At 41.9% G+C, this 21284-nt stretch overlaps 1 protein-coding gene across 2 annotated transcripts in view; it reads right to left on the bottom strand.

Moving 5' to 3' along the window:
* thsd7ba (thrombospondin, type I, domain containing 7Ba) overlaps positions 1-21284 on the bottom strand; it is a 1218118-nt gene that overhangs the window by 308554 nt on the left and 888280 nt on the right. For both annotated transcript variants that reach the window (XM_085986643.1, XM_085986644.1), the window contains exon 16: positions 15752-15930. In XM_085986643.1, coding sequence (XP_085842769.1) covers positions 15752-15930 — 179 coding nt within the window. The remainder of the gene's footprint in view (positions 1-15751; positions 15931-21284) is intronic.

Below are 21284 nucleotides of genomic sequence, written 5' to 3'. Positions count from 1 at the left end.
ACTCTACTGGAATTTTTTGAGGATGTAACTGGTAAAATAGATAAGGGAGAACCAGTGGATGTGGTGTACTTGGACTTTCAGAAGGCTTTCGATAAGGTCCCACAGAAGAGATTAGCATGCAAAATTAAGGCACAAGGGATTGGGGGCAAGGTATTGACTTGGATAGAGAACTGGTTGGCGGACAGAAAGCAAAGAGTTGGAATAAACGGGTCGTTTTCAGCGTGGCAGGCAGTGACTAGTGGGGTACCGCAAGGATCAGTCCTAGGACCCCAGCTGTTCACAATATATATTAATGATCTGGATGAGGGAATTGGATGTAATATCTCCAAATTTGCAGACGACACAAAGCTGGGTGGGAGGGTATGCTGTGAGGAGGGTGTCGTGAAACTCCAGTGCGATTTGGACAGGTTGGGTGATTGGGCAGAAACATGGCAAATGCACTATAATGTGGATAAATGTGAGGTTATCCACTTTGGTGGCAAAAACAGGAAGGCAGATTATTATTTGAATGGCAATAGATTGGGAGAAGGGGAAGTGCAAAGAGACCTGGGTGTTCTTGTGCACCAGTCGCTGAAGGTAAGCATGCAGGTGCAGCAGGCGGTTAAGAGGGCAAATGGTATGTTGGCCTTCGTAGTAAGAGGGTTCGAGTACAGGAACAAGGATGTCTTGCTACAGTTGTACAGGGCCTTGGTGAGACCACACCTTGAGTATTGTGTGCAGTTTTGGTAGCCTTACCTCAGGAAGGACGTTCTTGCCATGGAAGGAGTGCAGCGAAGATTCACCAGGCTGATACCTGGGATGGCAGGAATGACGTATGAGGAGAGATTGTGTCGATTGGGCTTATACTCACTGGAGTTTAGAAGATTGAGAGGGGATCTCATCGAAACCTATAAAATTCTGTCAGGCCTGGACAGACTAGATGCAGGAAGGATGTTTCTGATGGCCGGGGAGTCCAGAACCAGGGGTCATAGTCTAAGGATAAGGGGTAAGCCATTTAGGACTGAAATGAGGAGGAATTTCTTCACCCAGAGAGTGGTGAACCTGTGGAATTCTCTGCCACAGAGGGCGGTGGAGGCCAGTTCATTAAATATATTCAAGAAAGAGTTGGATATATTTCTTAAGGCTAAAGGGATCAAGGGATATGGGGAGAAGGCAGGGACAGGGTACTGAATTTGAATGATCAGCCATGATCTCATTGAATGGCGGAGCAGGTTCGAAGGGCCGAATGGCCTACTCCTGCTCCTATCTTCTATGTTTCTATGTACAGGAAACTCTCTTTTAACTGGCAAAATTCAGGAGTAGGTTCAGGTAAGTTTTACTATATATTAGTGGCCGTGTAACCGGGGTTCCTGGATCTGTGGCCGTGTAACCGGGGTTCCTGTACCTGTGGCCGTGTAACTGGGACTCCTGCACAAGTGCCGTGTAACCGGGGCTCCTGCACCTTTGGCCGTGTACGGGGCTCTCGTACCTTGGTAAGTATACCTCTCTGTAATCCAGACTTTTTGATCAACTGGCACCATGCCGGTTCCGTCGGTGCCGGATAAAAGAGAGATTCTTGTACATTTATTTTCTAACATTATTAGACACATTTAAGGGGAGGCTTGCTACAAACATGAGAGAAAAGGGAATAGAGAGATATAGGGGCAGGGTGGGAAGAGGCAAGCAGAGTGGGAGGATGCTAGTTTGCAGTATAAACAACAGCATAGACTATTACGCATATACATACGTCTATATCAATCATGTATACATGCATGGCATCTTATGAAGAGAATCCATTTACAGATCACGTAACTGTGACAATAGACCATATCACAGCAGGAGCAAATGTGGCAATTAAAACACTTAAGTAGCATGAAGCTTGGTGTGTATTTCTAATTACAGCAGAATCATAATTTTATTGTGGATGAGCCCTCACTTTATTACGTCTCATTATAATTCCACATTCACACTATGATTAATTGCCTTTTTTCTAAGTATTTGATGGCTTCACTTTCATATTTTCCTAATCAGTTAATTGGAAAGCTCTTCTTCGCATACAACAAATAAACACTAACATTACAATTAGGACAGAAGCAATAATGTTTTAATATTCGTGGCAACCTCAAGAAATAAAAAGAAAATATTACCTAAGTTTTTAAAAAATCAGACAAAGCTGTCATCAGTCGACTCAAATTGCCTGTTCTTGTGTGTACGTTATCCAACAACAGGAATGTGGAGCAGAGCAGAAAAATAAACCATCCTGGGTTCAGTAAAATCGCAGCAATTCTTTGAAAATCTCAGGAGATTTTGCTATTTTTATATAATAAAAGCGCAAACCTTTGAGCGTATACAGCCTCAGGGGATTATATCAAAAATTCTATTATGTTGCTAATGCAATTATAAAATGTCGATTAGGAAGTGAGAGGCAATAATTTTAGGTATCTTTAGTTGGGACAATAATTGGTAAATAAATATCTGTGGCCCTAGAGTGTGGCTACTTAAATATTTGAACATTTTGAAACAATTAAGAGGGTATAGGGAAAGGGCAGGGGAACAGGATTAAGTGGACAGCTTTTCCAGATAGCTGGCACAGACGCATTTGGCTGAATGGCCTCCTACTGTGCTTTAAAATTACGATTCTCTGATTCGAATCATGATCTGCTGAAATGTACGATACTAGTATCCACAAGCAGGTAATGGTCAGTAATAGGTATGGGAGCCCAGAGGTCAGGAGTTCAAATCTCACCAAAGCAAGTCGTGAAACTTAACTCAATAAATTTGGTAATTTGTGGGCTGGCAGCAGAAAGTGATGCACTAATGTCCTTCAGGGATTGGAATCTGCCACCCCTACCTGGTGCAGCCTACAAATGACTCCAATTGCACACTATGCGATTGAATCTTCCAGTCGCCTGTCATTTTAATTCACCGCCCCATTCCCACTCAGACCTCACTGTACTCGGGCTCTTGTGTAAGCTCGAGGAACAGCACCTCATCTTCCGATTAGGCACTTTACAGCCTTCCGGACTCAATATCGAGTTCAACAATTTCAGATCATAACCTCGGCCCCCATTACATTTTTACTTATTTTTTACCCACACCTTTGTTTTGGCCCTTTCCCCCCCCCCTTTTATTTTCTCTCCCACATGGCAGCTGTCTCCCATTCTGCCAGCGCATTTCACACCTAATCTAGAGCCGTTTTTTGTCTCCACCAGTCCTATCACCATCTCGTCTAGTTTTGAATACCTCTTAATGTCTCTTCACTTCTCTTTTGTTCTCTCCCAGCCTGGCCTTTTAATCTATTTAATTTCCTGTGCTTTTTCAGTCTTCACAAAGGGTTTGACACAAAACGTTGACTCTATTTTCTCTCCACGGATGTTGCCTGGCCTGCTGAGTTTTTCCAGCATTTTCTGTTGTTATTTTGGATTTTCAGCATCTGCAGTATTTTGCTATCATGCGATTGAATCTTTCTGCCCTCAGGGCAACTAGGGATGGGGACTAAGTACTGTTGCTCACGTTTCAAGAACAAGTGAAGACATTTAAACAATAGGGAGTCAAAAAGGAGGAACCAAACCATGGGTAATGAATACTGAATTCTCAACAGAGTTTGAGTCTTTAGGAGGTAATCTTAGTATGGTGAGTTAGGGTAAATGTCTTAATATATTGCAGCAGAATCAGCAATGATGACTTTTGAATTTTATTGTGCTATCATATTGGAAGTGGTAAGTGAGATGTTTTTAGGGCCATGATTTTAGCTTCATATTCAATTTCCTTAAGCTGTTCTTGAAATCATTCCTCCAATTTCACATTCGTTTACTCATCCCACTAATTTGCTAAGTGAGTGCATGAGCATGGACTGCATCAGTAATCACACAAATGCACAATATTTAGAAAAAGGATAACTTAGAATTAATAAAATGCACCAGAATTTAAAAGCCGCCTTAAAGACAAAGCAGTAGCTGTCTATGATGCTGATAATGATCTACTTCAGAAAATAACTTAAAATTAAGGTATCTGCTTGGCAATCTTTAATAGGTTGGTGTTCTTTAATCCCAGGGGCTTCACTAACTTAATAACTTCAAGCTGAAACAAACTATATTTTACAAATTACTTTGCTTATAGTAGCAGGTTGACACATTAGACTAATGTATTAGTATCAGTGCATCCATTATAAAGTCATTAGAGGAACAGGCCAATTCCCGCCAGCCAATCATAAAGCAATGCACAACATGACACTATCATTTATTTAACCCAAGGAATAAATTCTAATCTGCACTCTCCATTCCCTGAAAAGTTCACATATTCCTGGCAGAAAGTACTCTAAATGCAGAAAATAAATCTTCCTCCTGTCACATTTTTCAGCACAATTTCTAACAGCTGTGACATTCACTTACAAACATCTGCTGTTGGGAGTATGACAGCAATGGTTGCTTACAGGGAGGCAAATATTAAAGACAAATCACTATTTTGAAAATGCATTCAAAATAACTTTTGACATTACTAAACATTTTTTAAAATTATCATTATACACTGATAGACCATTTAAGAAGCCTCAGTTCTTATTACACAACATTTATGATGATTAGAAGTTAAAAAAAAATTACCAGCTCTAGCAGGTTCAAGAAGCAACACCTCCAGGAGCATAATCAACATTGGGAAAGGATGATTTTCTTATTCACTATGATGTACTTATTTTAGTTTGAACAATTCTTAATTTACTGCAGTGGCTTTTTTTTTAATCTTAATTCATAGAAACATAGAAGATAGGAGCAGGAGTAGGCCATTCGGCCCCTCGAGCCTGCTCTGCCATTCAATGAGATCATGGCTGATCATCCAAACTCAGTACCCTGTCCCTGCCTTCTCCCCATATCCCTTGATCCCTTTAGCCTTAAGAAACATATCTAACTCCTTCTTGAATATATTTAATGAATTGGCCTTAACTGCCTTTTGTGGTAGAGAATTCCACAGGTTCACCACTCTGGGTGAAGAAATTCCTCCTCATCTCAGTCCTAAATGGCTTACCCCTTATCTTTAGACTGTGACCCCTGGTTCTGGACTCCCCTGCCATCAGGAACATCCTTCCTGCATCTAGTCTGTCTAGTCCTGTTAGAATTTTATAAGTTTCAATGAGATCCCCTCTCATTCTTCTAAACTCCAGCGAGTATAAGCCCAATCGACCCAATCTCTCCTCATACGTCATTCCTGCCATTCCAGGTATCAGTCTGGTGAATCTTCGCTGCACTCCCTCCATGGCAAGAACATCCTTCCTCAGATAAGGCGACCAGAACTGCACACAATACTCATGGTGTGGTCTCACAAGGCCCTGTACAACTGCAGCAAGACATCCTTGTTCCTGTAATCGAATCTACTCGCTACGAAGGCCAACATACCATTTGCCTTCTTAACCGCCTGCTGCACCTGCATGCTTACCTTCAGCGGCTGGTGCACAAGGACACCCAGGTCTCATTGCACTTCCCCTTCTCCCAATCTATTGCCGTTCAGATAATAAGCTGCCTTCCTGTTTTTGCCACCAAAGTGGATAACCTCACATTTATCCACATTATACTGCATCTGCCATGCATCTGCCCAATCACCCAACCTGTCCAAATCATACTGGAGTTTCTCAGCATCCTCCTCACAGCACACACGCCCACCCAGCTTTGTGTTGTCTGTAAACTTGGAGATATTACATCTAGTTCCCTCGTCTAGATCATTAATATATATTGTGAATAGCTGGGGTCCTAGCACCGATCCCTGCGGTACACTGACTGCCACTCGGAAAAAGACCCGTTTATTCCAACTCTTTGCTTCCTGTCTGCCAACCAGTTCTCTATCCAAGTCAGATTCAAAATCCATCACAGTATAATTATTTACAGCATTCTTTTCCGTTGGAATTTTATTTTCAAATCTATGAGAAATTACAGAAGATTATCCTTATTCAATTCCTGTAACTAATTCTCATATGTTCATCTCAGTGAAGTGTGATTGCAGTAATATATATCTACTGATGTGTCTGGTTTGGAGATAGCCAAAGTATACTGTGCTAACTGGTTGATTAATTTGGATTGCAAGTGGAGGGAGTCTATCTCATCAGTGCAGAGAAGTGGGATTAAAGATCCTTTTGGGAGTGCTGATTGGGAAGACATAGCACTAGCACTGACTACCACAATTTATTTGATAAAATGTTACTGTCATTCACTACTATAGGGGGAAAAAAATTCTCCGTTACTGACAACACTCACTTTAAAAGAGCTTATTTAATTTACAGCTTGTATGCTATTTCAGCTTGTTGTAAGCACCAGATTTTCAGTCAACTACATTACATGATTAATAACATTACACCTAAATTTTGCACAATGGTATGGAAAGAACATTTTTGTAAATTTGTTCTTGGGACAGACAAGACTGGCAAAGCACATTTATTGCCCATCCCTAGTTGCCCAGAGAAGGTAGTGATGGACCTTCTCCTTGAAGTGCTGCAGTTCTTATGGTGATGGTGCTCCTATATTGGTGTCAGGTATGGAATCACAGGATTCTGAGCCAGTGACCATGAAGGAAGTGATATATTTCCAAGTCAGGATGGTGTGTGACTTGGAGGTGATGATGTTCCCACAACTGCTGCTCTTGTTCTGGTGGTAGAGGTCACAGTGGAGGGAGGTGCTGTCAATGTAGTCTTGGTGAGTTGCTGCAGTGTATCCTGTAGGTCATGCATACTGCAGCCCCGGCACACAGGTGGTGGTGTGAATACTGAGTTCCATAGCAGTGGCATCAATCAAATAAACTGCTCTGACCTGGATTATGTGTCAAGCATTTTGAGTGTTATTGCAGCTGTACCTATCCAGGCAAATGGTGAGTATTCCATCACACACCCGACTTGAGCCTTATAGATCATGGGGAGGCTTTGAAGGTCAGGAGGTAAGCCACTCATTAGTGTACCCGCCTCTGTGCTGTTCTTGTAGCCATGATACTGATATGGCTGGCCCAGTTCAGCTTCAGTGACTCCCACGATGTTGATGCCAGGGAATTGGGCTTTCTCTTGTTTGAGATATTTGGCACTTATGTGTCACAAATATTACCTGCTACTTGTCAGCCCAAGTCTGGATGTTATCCAAGTCCTGTTGTAGGCTGCTCCACTATCAGAAGAGTTGTGAATGGAGATAAACACTGTGAAGTTATCAGTGAACACCACCACTCCTAACCTTGTGATGGAAGAATTTTCATTAATGAAGTAGCTGGAGAGGTTTAGTCCAAGGATGCTTCGCTGAAGCAATGATGTCTTGGAGCTGTAATGACTGGCCTCTGACAACCATGAAAATGTTCCTTTGCCCCAAGTATGCCTTCAGCCTTGGGAGGGTTTTCCCTCTGACCCTCATTGACTTCAGTTTTGCTAGGGCTCCTTGGTGCCATACTTGGTCGAATGCTGTCTTAACATTGATAGCAGCTATTCTTGCCTCTCTTCTGGTATTCAGTTCTTGTGTCCATGCCTGGATTAAGACCGTGATGAGGTCTGTTGCGGAGTGCTTCTGGAGAAACCCAAACCGAGCGTCGGTGAGGGTATTGGTGAGTAACATTTAAACAACTAGTATTATGAAACATATTCAACCATATTATATTCAATTCAGAATACAATCCTCCTTAAGATGATATTGTATAATTTATCAACTCATGCTTAACCCAGAAGTGCTACTTTGATATGCGAATAAAATGTATCTACATTTGGTTACCATATTTAATTGTAAGTAATAACTGTTTTTCTGAAGTGTATCAAAAAACATTGTATTCATTATGTCTGTGAATAAAGTTATATTAATTTCCATAATAAGAATTAGGCATTCACATCTACATAGTTCTATCACATTATAATTTTGATGATAGAATTGGTTGAAATATAACAGATAACACTGTAAATACTATTACTTTATAACTGGTACTGGGTTCCCTAATAAATGACTGTTTGTATCAGTGCTGAATCTTCATGTTTTATAAAGGTGCAACTTCGTCCAATAGTAACTAACGCATCCCTAAGCAGTAGTGTAGCATTAGAAGCTTTACAACTGTAAGCAGCAAAAATTGTAACCACGCCATCTCTCCATTGTGTAAACATAAATAACAAATGATACATTCACTTCTAGAAATGTAGCTGTCATTGCTTCAAATATTTAATATTCCAATTTACTACCCAAGACTTATGGGGGTAGAAATTTATTTGGGGCCTGTTTATCACCTCAGAATCGGCAGTGCACTAGTAGCAGCACACCCCCAACCGGGAAGCCCAAGGCCGGTCTGAAATTGGGCCTTGGTCCTCATTTCAATAATTTTGGCGAGCTTGCCCATTATAGCACATGAATTAAATAATACTCTGCCTTTCTGTTTTTCCTACCAAAGTGGATAACTTCACATTTATCCACGTTATACTGCATCTGCCATGTATTTGCCCACTCACTCAACTTGAAGCCTCTTTGCATCCTCCTCACAACTCGCAATCCCACCTAGATTCGTGTCATCAGCAAACTTGGAAATATTACATTTGATTCTCTCATCCAAATCATTGATATATATTGTGAATAGCTGGGGTCCAAGCACCAATCCCTGTGGTACCCCACTAGTCACCGCCTGCCACCCCAAAAAAGACCCATTTATTCCTACTCTCTGTTTCTTGTCTGTTAACCAATTTTCAATCAATGCCAGTATATTACCCCCAATCCCATGTGCTTTAATTTTGCACACTAACCTCTTATGTGGGACTTTATCAAAGGCCTTCTGAAAATCCAAATACACCACATCCACTGGTTCTCCCTTATCTATTCTACCAGTTACATCCTCAAAAAACTTCAGTAGGTTTGTCAAACACGATTTCCCTTTCATAAATCCATGTTGACTTTGTCTAATCCCATTGATATTTTCTAAATGTCCTGTTATCACATCCTTTATAATAGACTCTAGCATTTTCCTTACTACTGATGTTAGTCTGTAGTTCCCTGTTTTCTCTTTCCCTCCTTTTTGAAATAGTGGGGTTACATTTGCCACCCTACAATCTGCAGGAATTGTTCCATAATCTACAGGATGTTGGAAGATGACAACCAATGCATCCACTATTTCCATGGTTACCTCTTTTAGTACTCTGGGATACAGATTATCAGGCCCCGGGGATTTATCGGCTTTCATTCCCATTAATTTCTCCAGCACTATTTTTTTACTAATACTAATTTCCTTTAATTCCTCCTTCTCACTAGACCCTTGGTTCCCTAGCATTTCTGGGAAGTTGTTTGTGTCCTCTTCCGTGAAGACAGAGCCAAAGTATTTGTTTAATTGCTCTGCCATTTCCTTGTTTCCCATTATAAATTCTCCTGTTTCTGACTGTAAGGGACCTACATTGGTCTTCACTAATCTTTTTCTTTTTACATACTTGTAGATCTTCCAAAATTCCCTAGATTCTAGAATAGTCCCAGCGGATTGGAAGGTCACAAATATAACACTGCTATTCAAGAAAGGAGAGAGAGAAAAAACAGGGAACTACAAGCCAATTAGCCTGACATTAGTTGTCGGGAAAATGCTGGAATCCATTGTTAAGGAAGTGGTATCAAGTCACTTAGAAAATCATAACATGATTAGACAGAGTCAACATGGTTTTATGAAAGGGAAATCGTGTTTGACAAATTTATTAGAGTTTTTTGAGGATGTAACTAGCTGGGTAGATAAAGGGGAACCAGTGGATGTAGTATACAGGAAACTTTGTGATATCCGGCACCGACGGGACTGAGCTGTTGCCATCCCATCAAAACTGCCGGACAAACCAGCACTAATGTTGAAACATACGGAGCTTGAGCTCTGTATCTGGCAACAAACCCAGCTTCTAAACAGTCGGCCGTACCTTGCAAGCGTCTCTGTAGCTTAGCAACAGCTTCAGCGAGACCTTGCAGAGCCTGACTGGTGAAAAAAAAGCAACGAGAAGAAAAAAAAGGACAAAACGGCTCCTGATTTTTGTCGGTGGGTCGAGCATTCCGGACAGTTAACCTTCGGATAAACCAAAGTTTCCTGTATTTGGATTTATTTTCCAAAAGGCATTTGATAAGGCTGGGACAGTAAGCTGTGAGGAGAACAAGAGTCTGCAAAGCAATATAGATAGACTAAGTGAGTGGGCAGTAAGGTGGCAGATGGAGTATAATGTAGGGAAATGTGAGGTTATTCACTTTGGTAGGAAGAATAGAAAAAGAGAATATTTTTTAAATGGTGAGAAACTTTCAAATGTTGGTGTTCAGAGAGATTTAGGTGTCCTTGTGCAAGAAACACAGAAAACTAGCATGCAGGTACAGCAAGCAATAAGGAAAGCAAATGACATGTTGGCCTTTGTTGCAAGGGGGTTGGAGTATAAGAGTAAGGAAGTCTTGCTACAATTCTACAGGACCTTGGTGAGGCCACACCTGGAGTACAGTGCACAGTTTTGTTCTCCTTATCTAAGGAAGGATATACTTGCCTTGGAGGCGGTGCACCGAAGGTTTACTAGATTGATTCCTGGGATGAGAGGGCTGTCCTATGATGAGAGATTGTGTAGAATGGGCCTATACACTCGAGTTTAGAAGAATGAGAGGTGATCTCATTGAAACATACAAGATTCTGAAGGGGATTGACAGGGTAGACGCTGAGAGGTTGTTTCCCCTGGCTGGAGAGTCTAGAATTAGGGGACATAGTCTCAGGATAAGGGGTAGGCCATTTAAGACTGAGATGAGGAGGAATTTCTTCACTCAGAGGGTTGTGAATCTTTGGAATTCTCTGCCCCAGAGGACTGTGGATGCTGAGTCTTTGAGTATATTCAAGGCTGAGATAGATTGATTTTTGGACTCTAGGGGAATCAAGGGATATGGAGATCGGGCAGGAAATTGGAGTTGAGGTGGATGATCAGCCATGACCTTATTGAATGGTGGAGTAGGCTCGAGGGGCCATATGGCCTACTCCAGCACTTATTTCTTATGTTCTTATGATAGATTTTTGAATATTAAGGGAATCAAGGGATATGGGGATAGTGCAGGAAAGTGGAGATGAGGTAGATCAGCCATGATCTTATTGAATGGCGGAGCAGGTTCGAAGGGCCAAATGGCCTACTCCTGCTCCTAGTTCTTATGTTCCTCCTCTGGAGCATTTACCAAGAGTGCTCAGTGAGTTGCAAAATTACATAGCATGTAATGAACGACAACAATTGGAGACAACTTGGCTGGACTGTATTGGAGAGCTGCCCCAGATTCAATCAAGGCACCTGAAGTGTGCCTTCAGAATACCAATGGTCTGCTTTATTAGAATCCTGGTGACACCATAAGCATCATAATATTATTGCTCACCAGGGGTCCTAGGAACCAAACCAGGTCATCAGCCGTTCCTTCAAAGGGTCTCAGATTGAAATGCCTGCCTTTTTGTTGCAAACAGTGATGACTGCCTTAAATTACAAGATTTCTGGCAGTTTCCTGGAGAGTGAGCATTTACGTGCATTATTAAATGTTTATGATTGTAAACCAGCTGAACATTGATAGACTGAAAATATTTCCTGTTAAAGAAGTTGATAGCATTCTGGAAAGGCATATAGATGATGATATGGGTGCAGTTGATAACAACTTCCACCTGGAGAAATTAGGTCACTATATAAAAGTTGACCGCTCTGTTACAATGTTGAGCAGTGTGCATAGAAAAGGTTATGAACTGGCCAGCTCAAGTAAGGAATGTATTGGTCAATTATCTGATGCACTGGTGGACAGACAACTGGCTAATGTTGTACATGTCCACCAGTACAGTGTGAAAGAGCCCAGTGGCATACAAGTTGAGGACAGTTGTTACTTTCACAGACACTGGCAATGTGTTGCCTCTGGTGGAGGTGGGTTCCAGGTCTGTGACAAGAATGTGATCTAGCTCTACAGATGTCTCATGAGAAAAGTGTAGCCTTCCTGCACACTACTTGTTGCTCAGGGTGAACAACAAGCGACTTGCTCTGTAAATAGGAATGCAGGAGATATTTATGGGTAGGGGCCAGTTAATGGCCTCGGATTGACCTGTCCTCCCTGAAGTGCTTCTCCTAATGTTCCACTTCTTCCTCTACGTTGCACAAGTAGATCGAAATCTAGAAGGTTAATACCATTGCCTCATTGGTGAATGCCTCAAGGTGCAAAAATATAAACCCACAAAGAACAATACAAAGCTTAGATGAAATAAAGCACGTAAAAAATACTCCCAGTGACTACTCTGCAGCAAAGCTAAACCAGTTGCAATGGCCCCGAAATTGCAGTCGGCAGCGTAACTAAGGAATACACCGCTGACCTCCAAACGAAATCCACACTTACCTGATACAAGGCCCCAAATGAAATCTTACTCTGAAATTCTGCAGTGTTGTGCGCAGCGTACTGGCCCACGGATCCCAGGGTCGCCCCATTGTGCGTAAGCGTACCAGGGATCATGTGGGGCAGTGCTCCTTTCACTGGCCAATCAGGAAACAGAAATCGCCGATGCCAGACATCAATCAAATTTTAAATTAAACGGTGTGAATATTTATTTGGCAAGTGCGGTACTTGGCTTTAAAAAAACACAGGGAATACATTGGAGTAAGTATAGTTAATTACTGGAAGACTCTGCAAGATTAAAAAGATTAAAACATCTCATCCCTCAAATTGAACCTTTACAGCTGCCTGGTAGGTTGATACACGGTGCTTTTACGTGTTTGTTTTTAATTAGTTATACATTTTTCTCATTCCCCCCTTCCCTGCGCCTGTTTGCAGCAGCTGTAAAATTTTCCAGTGTAATTGCTGCGCAGTTGGTGGGGAATTAGCCCAACTTCTTGCCAGCAATGAGGATTTGCCAGTCGCAGGGGATGATCTGTCTAGTCGGAACCTGACAGATCGCAAGTTTGGGATTTAGCGCATGTCCCGAACTTGCAGTCAATTTCAACGGCAGTATGACAACGTACCCTGAGAGTACGTCATCATACCGACTGCAAATTCTGCCCCATAATCTCTTTAAATCCAGAATCGTCCATCAGCATCCACTTACTGATAATGAAAGCCTATTATACTGCCATTCTTAGCAATAAGCAGGCCACAGACAGCAATGGAGGGAAATTGGATGTCTGACATGACAGCAACATTTATGGATTTGCTTATGATGACAGTATTTAAGCGGGAGTTCCCAGCCATCGATCTCACTTCCGGAGGAATACCCTTAAGGGTGATGATAAAAAGTGTGAAATTGGTGAAATGCTTCACCAACCTATTTTCCTCTTCCGGTCGCCTTAAATCTACCTGAAAACAGTCGGGAAAAGAGAGGGAAAGTCTAAGCCTAAATCGCATGCCTTCAGCTCTCACACTCCATTTTGTACTTTCTAAATCGATCTCTACTGCAAACTGGACTTTGGTGTATTTCATTTGTTTGCTCCTGCAGTAAAAGTCCTGCAGCCTCAATTATGATAGGCACGTGTCCCACTGCATTTACAGTCTGACTCCTTGTCTTCATGTGTCATAAGGCCCTATATTCAAGCCTGATTTTGAGCTGACAGCTGTAAAAGACCTTTTTTGAAACAGTTGGTCAGCTTTTTATAGTTTTCTAGACAGGCCTGTGAGGAAGACAATTGTGCTTTCTGAAGGCGACTTAAACGTACTGTTTTAACTGCTGTAAGTTTACAGTGGCACCAGAATCCTCCAGTCATTGGTAAATACAAACAGTGCTACAGGTCCAACCAAACTGGCTGACTTCATTAGCATTCCAGGTAAAGGTAAGGGAATGCTCTTCCCTTGAGTTACTTGAAATATGAGGCCATAATAGTGGATGTTTATGGGGAGCGCAGTGCTCTAATATAAGGTAGCAATTGTATTACACTTCATAAAACAAAAAAGATTAAACCACTTCATTTTTAGTATAGGATCTTCATATTATCCCTTATTTATTGCTCTTCAAAGTTGACATTATTGTTTTATAATATGACAAAACTGAAACGTAATAAAAGGCTATAAAATGTTTAAAAGCCTGAAGCTTAAATTTGCTTTCCATCAAAAGTGCAGATCAAGCCAAGTGTTTATTATAGTTTTACTGTATTATGCAGTTTTAACCAGGCATAAAAACCAATCAAATACGTCCATACACAAGATGACAGTGATAAGCATTGTACACTTTCTGGCAATGCCTTCACCTGCTAACTCAGTCTGCCACTATTTTTTTGGATGCCCCTTAATTGGCCCTTGTTAACATTGAGGGGTTTTTGATCCTGTAGACATTATGAGGACAGTGCAAATTTAAATGTCATTTAATCCTTGGAGTATATTGAGTTGAGTCCAAGTACATATATTATTTTTATGTGATTAATGATTAACATCCATATTGTATTACCTGTAAAATATCTACATGAAAACTTACAAAATGATTTTTTAAAAACTCATGCCAGATCACAGTTTCATATAACTACACGGACAAGACAAATCCAGTAAATCAGAGTTCAAAAATTGCCCTTTACTATTTTGATAAAGCAGCCCAACACTCTTGATATCACATTTTGGAACAACAATATTACTTGTAATCTTATCAGATAACTGATCATAATACGAGTGCTCAAAAGAAAAGTTTAAAATTTTTAAAAACTGTGTTAAACTTTTTTTTGAGCATCCATAAACTTTTTTTTGAGCATCCATAAATTATTAGTACAGCATTGATAATACTCAGGATTTTGCACTATTGTTTTAATGTGCTTGATTTACAGAAGTAGAATGGAGAGAGATGCATTTTCCTTTTTTTCTTTCTTCGATCTTGATGAATTGCATGGATTAACATGGAAAGGTCAACCATTTCCTTTCCTCTGCTTTACTATTCTTCTCTAGCTGTGGGGTGACCACCTCATAATGTGGTACAAGACCCATTCTGCCGCCCTTATAGTGCACAGTGTCTCCAGAGAGATCTGTGATTATCCTGTACACTCAGTTTCCAAAACCCCCCACATACAACTTCCAGATAACAGAGATCTACACTGTCATGCCAAATAAAGACTGGAAACTCAAATACTGTAAGTGAAAGTAGTTTTAAGCGAACCACAGTTCGGGCCACCTTTTCCTAACTCAAATGCCTCTTGCTTGTATAACCCACTTAAATTCTCTGAAAATGACACAGTCACATGCTTATTACCAACCCGGTCTTGCAGATTGAGGCCCACTCTCTCTCAGTGACAAACTCGTGTTCAGGCCAAACTTGTTTTCATATCTACTCTTCGCAAAAGCTCGCCGTCACTGCTTTGCGCAGTCAACTCTCCACAGCCCATATGCGTGATTAATTTTATTCGATTCAGTCAAACTGTTAGTGAAGTGAACCTCATTCAAGACGTAAAAGTGATGGAAAGCTGTTGCATGCTAAACTGCCTTTCGGCAATATATACTCTTCTACTGAAGTACTGCTTATATTTTTTATTGGCTGAATGGTCAAAGGGATAGAAATAAGAGGCAATGGAATTAGAAGGTGGGCTCAAAAAAAACACACCAGTAAATGGAGGTGAACAGCTAAATACTAAAGGAGCACTCAAAGCACATGGTACTAACTAATGGCTGCAATGTTTCAGCATGACTTTGGAGGAATCAAAACTTATTGTCAATAATTATACTAAAATGAGCAAACTAGGTACTGCAAAAGAAATTTAGTAGCTCAAGCACATATAATTACTATTACATAAAGAACAAGAATTTATTTTTCAAAGTACCTGCCATTAATACACAGATGATCAATGCTGCATTTAGTAATTCATTGTTGGTCACTTGGTACACCTCACCTGATTCTTCACATCTAGCTTAAGGCATGGGCGACCACCATTATATGACTTCTCCCGCAGCCACTTGGATCTGATCTGCATTCCGCTTCCACAGGATTGGCTGCATGCCAACCAGTTTGACCAGTCACTAAGCTTACAGTCGGATGGGCATGGCAAACTGCAAGTCTCTTCAATATACCCTAATTTGAATCATTAAAAGAAAAATATAATTAATTGAGTGGTTTAAAACTATGCCACAAGCTACTCTAAAAGCTTGCCAAATTCATTTTAAAGTAACTCTAAGGGGGGAACTTTTCAGGGGGTCAGCGGGCGCATTTGGTAGCGGGTCGGCTGGGAATTTTTTTTCAGCAGGTAGGGAACCCGCTGTCAACCCGCCGCCACACTAATTTCCAAGATGTTGGGTCTGTCATCGCTGAACAGACCCGACACCAAGCGGCAGGGGAGGCAATTCAGATGATTAAGAGCTTGTTAACAGGCACTTAAAAACTATTTTAAGCTCACCTTTAGATTTTAAGAGTTCGCCCACGGCTTCCCCACTGCTCGGGGATCACATCAGGTAAGCAGGTCAGGAGTTGTGTCAGCATGGGATCATTTCTTAATATGTCAGCTGCAAATGTTCTATAAAAGCTCCTATTTCATAGCTGTTCAATATCCCATTTCATTGCTGTTCACTTTCCAAGGTTAGAAGCTGTTACTTACTGCATTTGGAAGACAGACTGAGCTTTATGCAGCTTGCAAGTGTTTGGAGCAAACTCTGTATCCAGTGTCACCTCATTGGAACAACCTCTCTCACCTTTGACAGATCGCTTCAGTCATCTCAACTTCATCTGCCATCTATTACATCAGCATCGATGTCCTTGAAACTATCTCACCTTGGTCCTCAGAATCCCACCACGATCAGCCCCAACACCAGCAGCACCAGGCACACCAGCAGCACCAACAACAACACCAACCTTCTCCACAATCACCTGATGCTGCACAGGGCAGAGGGCATCAGCACCCGACCACATTTCTGCCAGGGATAGCCTCACCATGGTCACATTTACTTCACTTGACGCTGCACACCCTGGCTGCCACATGATGCGCCAGGTTGGCACCACCCCACACCAACACCATAAAGCATCCCTACAATGCCCAAGCTATTCCTTTCACACTCATCACCATTGGGGGGGGGGGCGGGTACCATTATTCCTCACCATTCACTGCAACTCACTAAGCCGCTTCCAAAGGTGCACACAAATCTGTCCAAGAAAGCAAAGTGTTGAAAATAAAGATTTCAATGTTTGACAGCATATTAACAGAAACTTCACATGAACATTGGCTAAAACATCCAATTTCCTACCCTTGTGTGTTGTTAGTTGGTATGATTGGACTAGGATGAGGGTGAGTGTAAGGGGTGGCTAGCAAGATGGGGAAGTGATAATGTAGATAGAGAGGGTGGAGGTGCAAGGTAAGTTAATGTGAGTAAGGATGTGCAGGAGTAGTGTAGGGAAGGCAGAGTGATGGGGATGTGATGAGTGGCACAGCAGGATGATGTTGAGTGTGGCTTTGCAGTAATGTTTCGTGATCTACAGAGGTCATTGAAAGGTTTGTGCCACTGCAGCTTGGTCCTCCTAATGACATCTCTGCTTGTGTCCTCCTGTGCAATGTGCAACCAGGCTGCGTTGATCTCATGGGAAAGCCTCTTCTGCTCATGGGAAGGGAAGAGAACCACCTTGCGTGCTTTGACTCCTTCCATATGGATAGAGTCATGGGAGAGTCTGGGTGCAGCTGTGCACCTCTGTGCTGTGCTCGTCAGTGTTTGCAGCACCTCAATGCTGTAAAAACACAACTGTCAAAATCAATTTGCGCATGGTCCCTTTAAGTAAACCAACTGATGACGCGTCAGCAAGTGACGTCATCAGGCCCGCTCCCTTCAATTGGCTGGTAAGCGCGCTGGGTGGGCTTAACAAGCCCAATGAACGTAAGATCACTTTGGACAGCAGCTGGAGCCAGCAGCGGGGTCGCATTCCACCACCAACGTCGCCCACACCAGACCCGCCGAGGTAGGCAAAATTGCAGCCTACGTCTCAGATTGTAACATGGAAACATGATTTTCTCTGAGCTCCTGCTGTCACAGATGATTAGTATTATTTAAAAATACAATTAAAAGCAGAATTAATTTTTTTGCTAGTGCTTCAGACATAGTCATATAAACTGGACCAAAGCATAACTAACATACAATTCATGCTATCCATACTGAATATTAAAATAGCTACTCCATTGATAGGGTACAATGGGCCATATTTTCCAATGCCTACAGGTGTGTACGAGCTGTGTACACACCCGTAGGGACATCGTAAATGCCAGTTTCAGGCATGCAAAGCGCATGCGCTGAAAACCAGCATTTCCGATCTGTCAAGAATGTTCTTGACAGATCGGGCACCTGCCCTCGAGAAGGGCCTCTGCGGGCGGATAGTTCCGCTTTCTGGAGAACCTCCGTCCGCAGAATACCCTTAGAAATCTTACGTCTGGTAAAAGCAGGCATAAGGCCTGCATTTACCAGCATAAGATGTGAAAAAAGTTTTAAAAAAGTTAAAAAAAAGTTTTCGCTCATTTATCATTTAAAAATAATTTTAAAAGGTATGTTTATTTTTAGCCCTGTAAAAAACTTTAATTATTTTTTTCAAAAACTAAAATTTTTGTTTAAAATATTAAATTTATTGTAATTTCAACTCATTTTAAAAATGTGATTAAAAAAAAAATTATTTAATGTTTTACAGTGTTTTTGGGGTGATCTCCATTCATATATTTGACAGGTCTATCTGTCAAGTGTATGAAGGGAGATTCTCTTCTTTGATTGGCTCCCCATGGCCCAAGTGATCCCAGGGACGCTTGCGAACTGCATGCACCTCTGGGATACGTGGGCCCTGCACATTTTGAGTTGGAGAGGCTCAGGATCGGAAGTGTCCGGACCTTGGGAGCCCTCGGGTAAGTCCGTAGATTTTTTTTCCAGATCGGAGGCCTCCACATGCGATAAGCCTCCAATCGGAAAATACGTCCCAATATTGGTATAATGGCCCAGAATTTGCGGTCGGCGGCGAAACAAAGGCGTTCGCCGCTGGCCCTGAAGTAAGCTTCGCACAAAGATCTCGCGATCTCTGTGGCGAGAATTTTGGGATTTCCGACGCATAATTGAAATCAACGGAAGTTACTGGGGAATCCCAGCGAAGAGCTGCTGTCTAAGCAGTCAATCAAAATGCAGAATTCTCTCAGGCAGCGAACCAAGAAGTGGGTAAGCTCCTTTGATTCTAACTCTCTAAAAATGCTAGAGAGGGCAAAACAAAGATTGGGGCACTCACATGGGGAAAGACAAACCTGAAATAAAGATGAACAAACTTTTTTAAAAATTCTTAAAAATTGTTATTTTTATTAAAATAGACAAATTTAACACTCTACAAAATTAAAATTAGTTTTTCAGGGCCATAACATTTGTTTAGCAGTCAACGCGCTGTTAAAACCCCAGTTACACCTAATCCAAAGGGTCTAACTGTTAATGGGGTATTTTACAGCGGTATTACCGCGGAAGAGCCGAGGTTTGTGTCAGTTTCCATGATTTGAGCGATTACACCAATTGCCGGCTCTGTGGGGGGCACAGCACAGCCAGTGGAGGAGCAGTGAATAACAGGCCTCAACTTCAGGATTTCCGCATTAGGCTTCGCATGCGCTAAATCCTGACGTTGCGGTCAATTTCAAAGGTGAAATGACAGCGAACGCTGCCAGTTCGCCATCATCAGGACCACACATTCCAGGCCATTATAAAATTAAGAAGTTAGATTGAAAGATCAGCTCAAAGCTTTGAGTTTTTATGAGCATTTTATGATATTAGGCTTGGTGATGCAATATACTTTGAAAACAACCTAAGAAAGATAGATGAGTGGGTTAAATTATGAGGACAGGTTGCATAGACTAGGCTTATATTCTCTTGAATATAAAGGATTAAGAGGTGATCTAACTGAGGTGTTTAAAATGATTAAAGGAGTTAATAGATCAGATGGAGAGAAACTTCCTCTGTTGGCGAGTGCAGAACAAGGGGGCATAACGTTAAAATTAGAGCTCGGCCATTCAGGGGTGATGTCAGGAAGCACTTCTTCTCAAAAAGGGTAACGGAAATCTGGAACTCTCCCCCCAAAAAGCTGTTGAGGCTGGGGGTCAATTGAAAATTTCAAAACTGAGATTGATATATTTTTGTTAGCAAGGGTATTAAGGGTTATGAAAGCAGGGCAGGTAGATAGAGTTAAAATACAAATCAGCCTTCTCTTCTTAGGCAGTCCCTTGGAACCGAGGGTGACTTGCTTCCACATTAAAAATGAGTTCTCAGGTGACTGATGAGTCCAATGCGGGACCTACAGTGTCTGTCACAGGTGAGGCAGACGGTGGTTGAAGGGGTGGGTGGGTGGGGTGCTTGGGTTGACGTGCGCTCCTTCTGCTGTTTGCGCTTGGCTTCCGCTTGCTCCCGGCAAAGAGACTCGAGGTGTTCGGCGCCTTCCCGGATGCTTCTCCTCCACTTTGTGCGGTCTTGGGCCAGGGATTCCCAGGTGTCGGTGGGGATGTTACACTTTTTCAAGGAGGCTTTGAGGGTGTCCTTGAAGCGTTTCCTCTGCCCACCTGGGGCTCTCTTGCCGTGCTGCAGCTCCATGTAGAGCGCTTGTTTTGAGAGTTTCGTATCGGGCATGCGGACAATGTGACCTGTCCATCGGAGCTGATCGAGTGTGGTCAAAGCTTTGATGCTGGGGATGTTGGCCTGAGCAAGAACACTGATCAGCCGTAATCCAATTGAATAGCGAAACATGCTCAAGGGGCTGAATGGCCTACTCTTGTTCCTATGTTATTAAACTCAGAAATAAATTCCAATCCAAATCCAGTAACTAAGTCTGAATGGAACCCACAAGTAGTATTTGGTTTCTCTCACTCTTTTTCTGACTATGAAATGATGAAAAGCAAAATCATTTTCACATAGCTGTAGTCTAATTCTCCAGCAATAGAAGCCTAAATTTTAAATTGCTTCAAATTCTAACTCTTACTTTTGAGTGCCTTGGCCAGGTTGTAGAGATGTAAATCTTACTTGAGTATCATGCAGTACTTACTTTTGTATTGGGTTTGAAACAGTGTTTTTTTTTAACTTGCTCTCAGGATATGACAATGCTAGCAGGGCTACATATAGTGCCCATCCTCATCTGCCTTAAGAAGGTGGTGGAGTGGGCTATTTCTTGAAGTTCTACAGTCCCTGTGGTGATGGTGGTCCCGCAATGGTGTTTGGTGGAGAATCCCAGGATACTGACGCAGTGATGATGAAGGAAATGTGATAAATTTCCAATTCAGGATGGTAAGTGACTTGCAGATGAATTTGGATGTGATACTGTTCCCTGGATATTTCTGCTCTTAGAACTATATTACAGCACATAAGAAGGCCATTTGGTCCATCGTGTCTATGCCAGCTCTATGCAAGGGCAATCCAAAACTAATCACACAGTCCTGTTCTGCCATTACAGCT

The sequence above is a fragment of the Somniosus microcephalus genome, chromosome 4, assembly GCF_052327205.1.
Source record: "Somniosus microcephalus isolate GS21.2 chromosome 4, FLI_Smic_1.0, whole genome shotgun sequence".
Classification (NCBI taxonomy): domain Eukaryota; kingdom Metazoa; phylum Chordata; class Chondrichthyes; order Squaliformes; family Somniosidae; genus Somniosus; species Somniosus microcephalus.
Note: the sequence above shows the minus strand (reverse complement) of the source record. Positions and strands in the feature narration are given on the sequence as shown.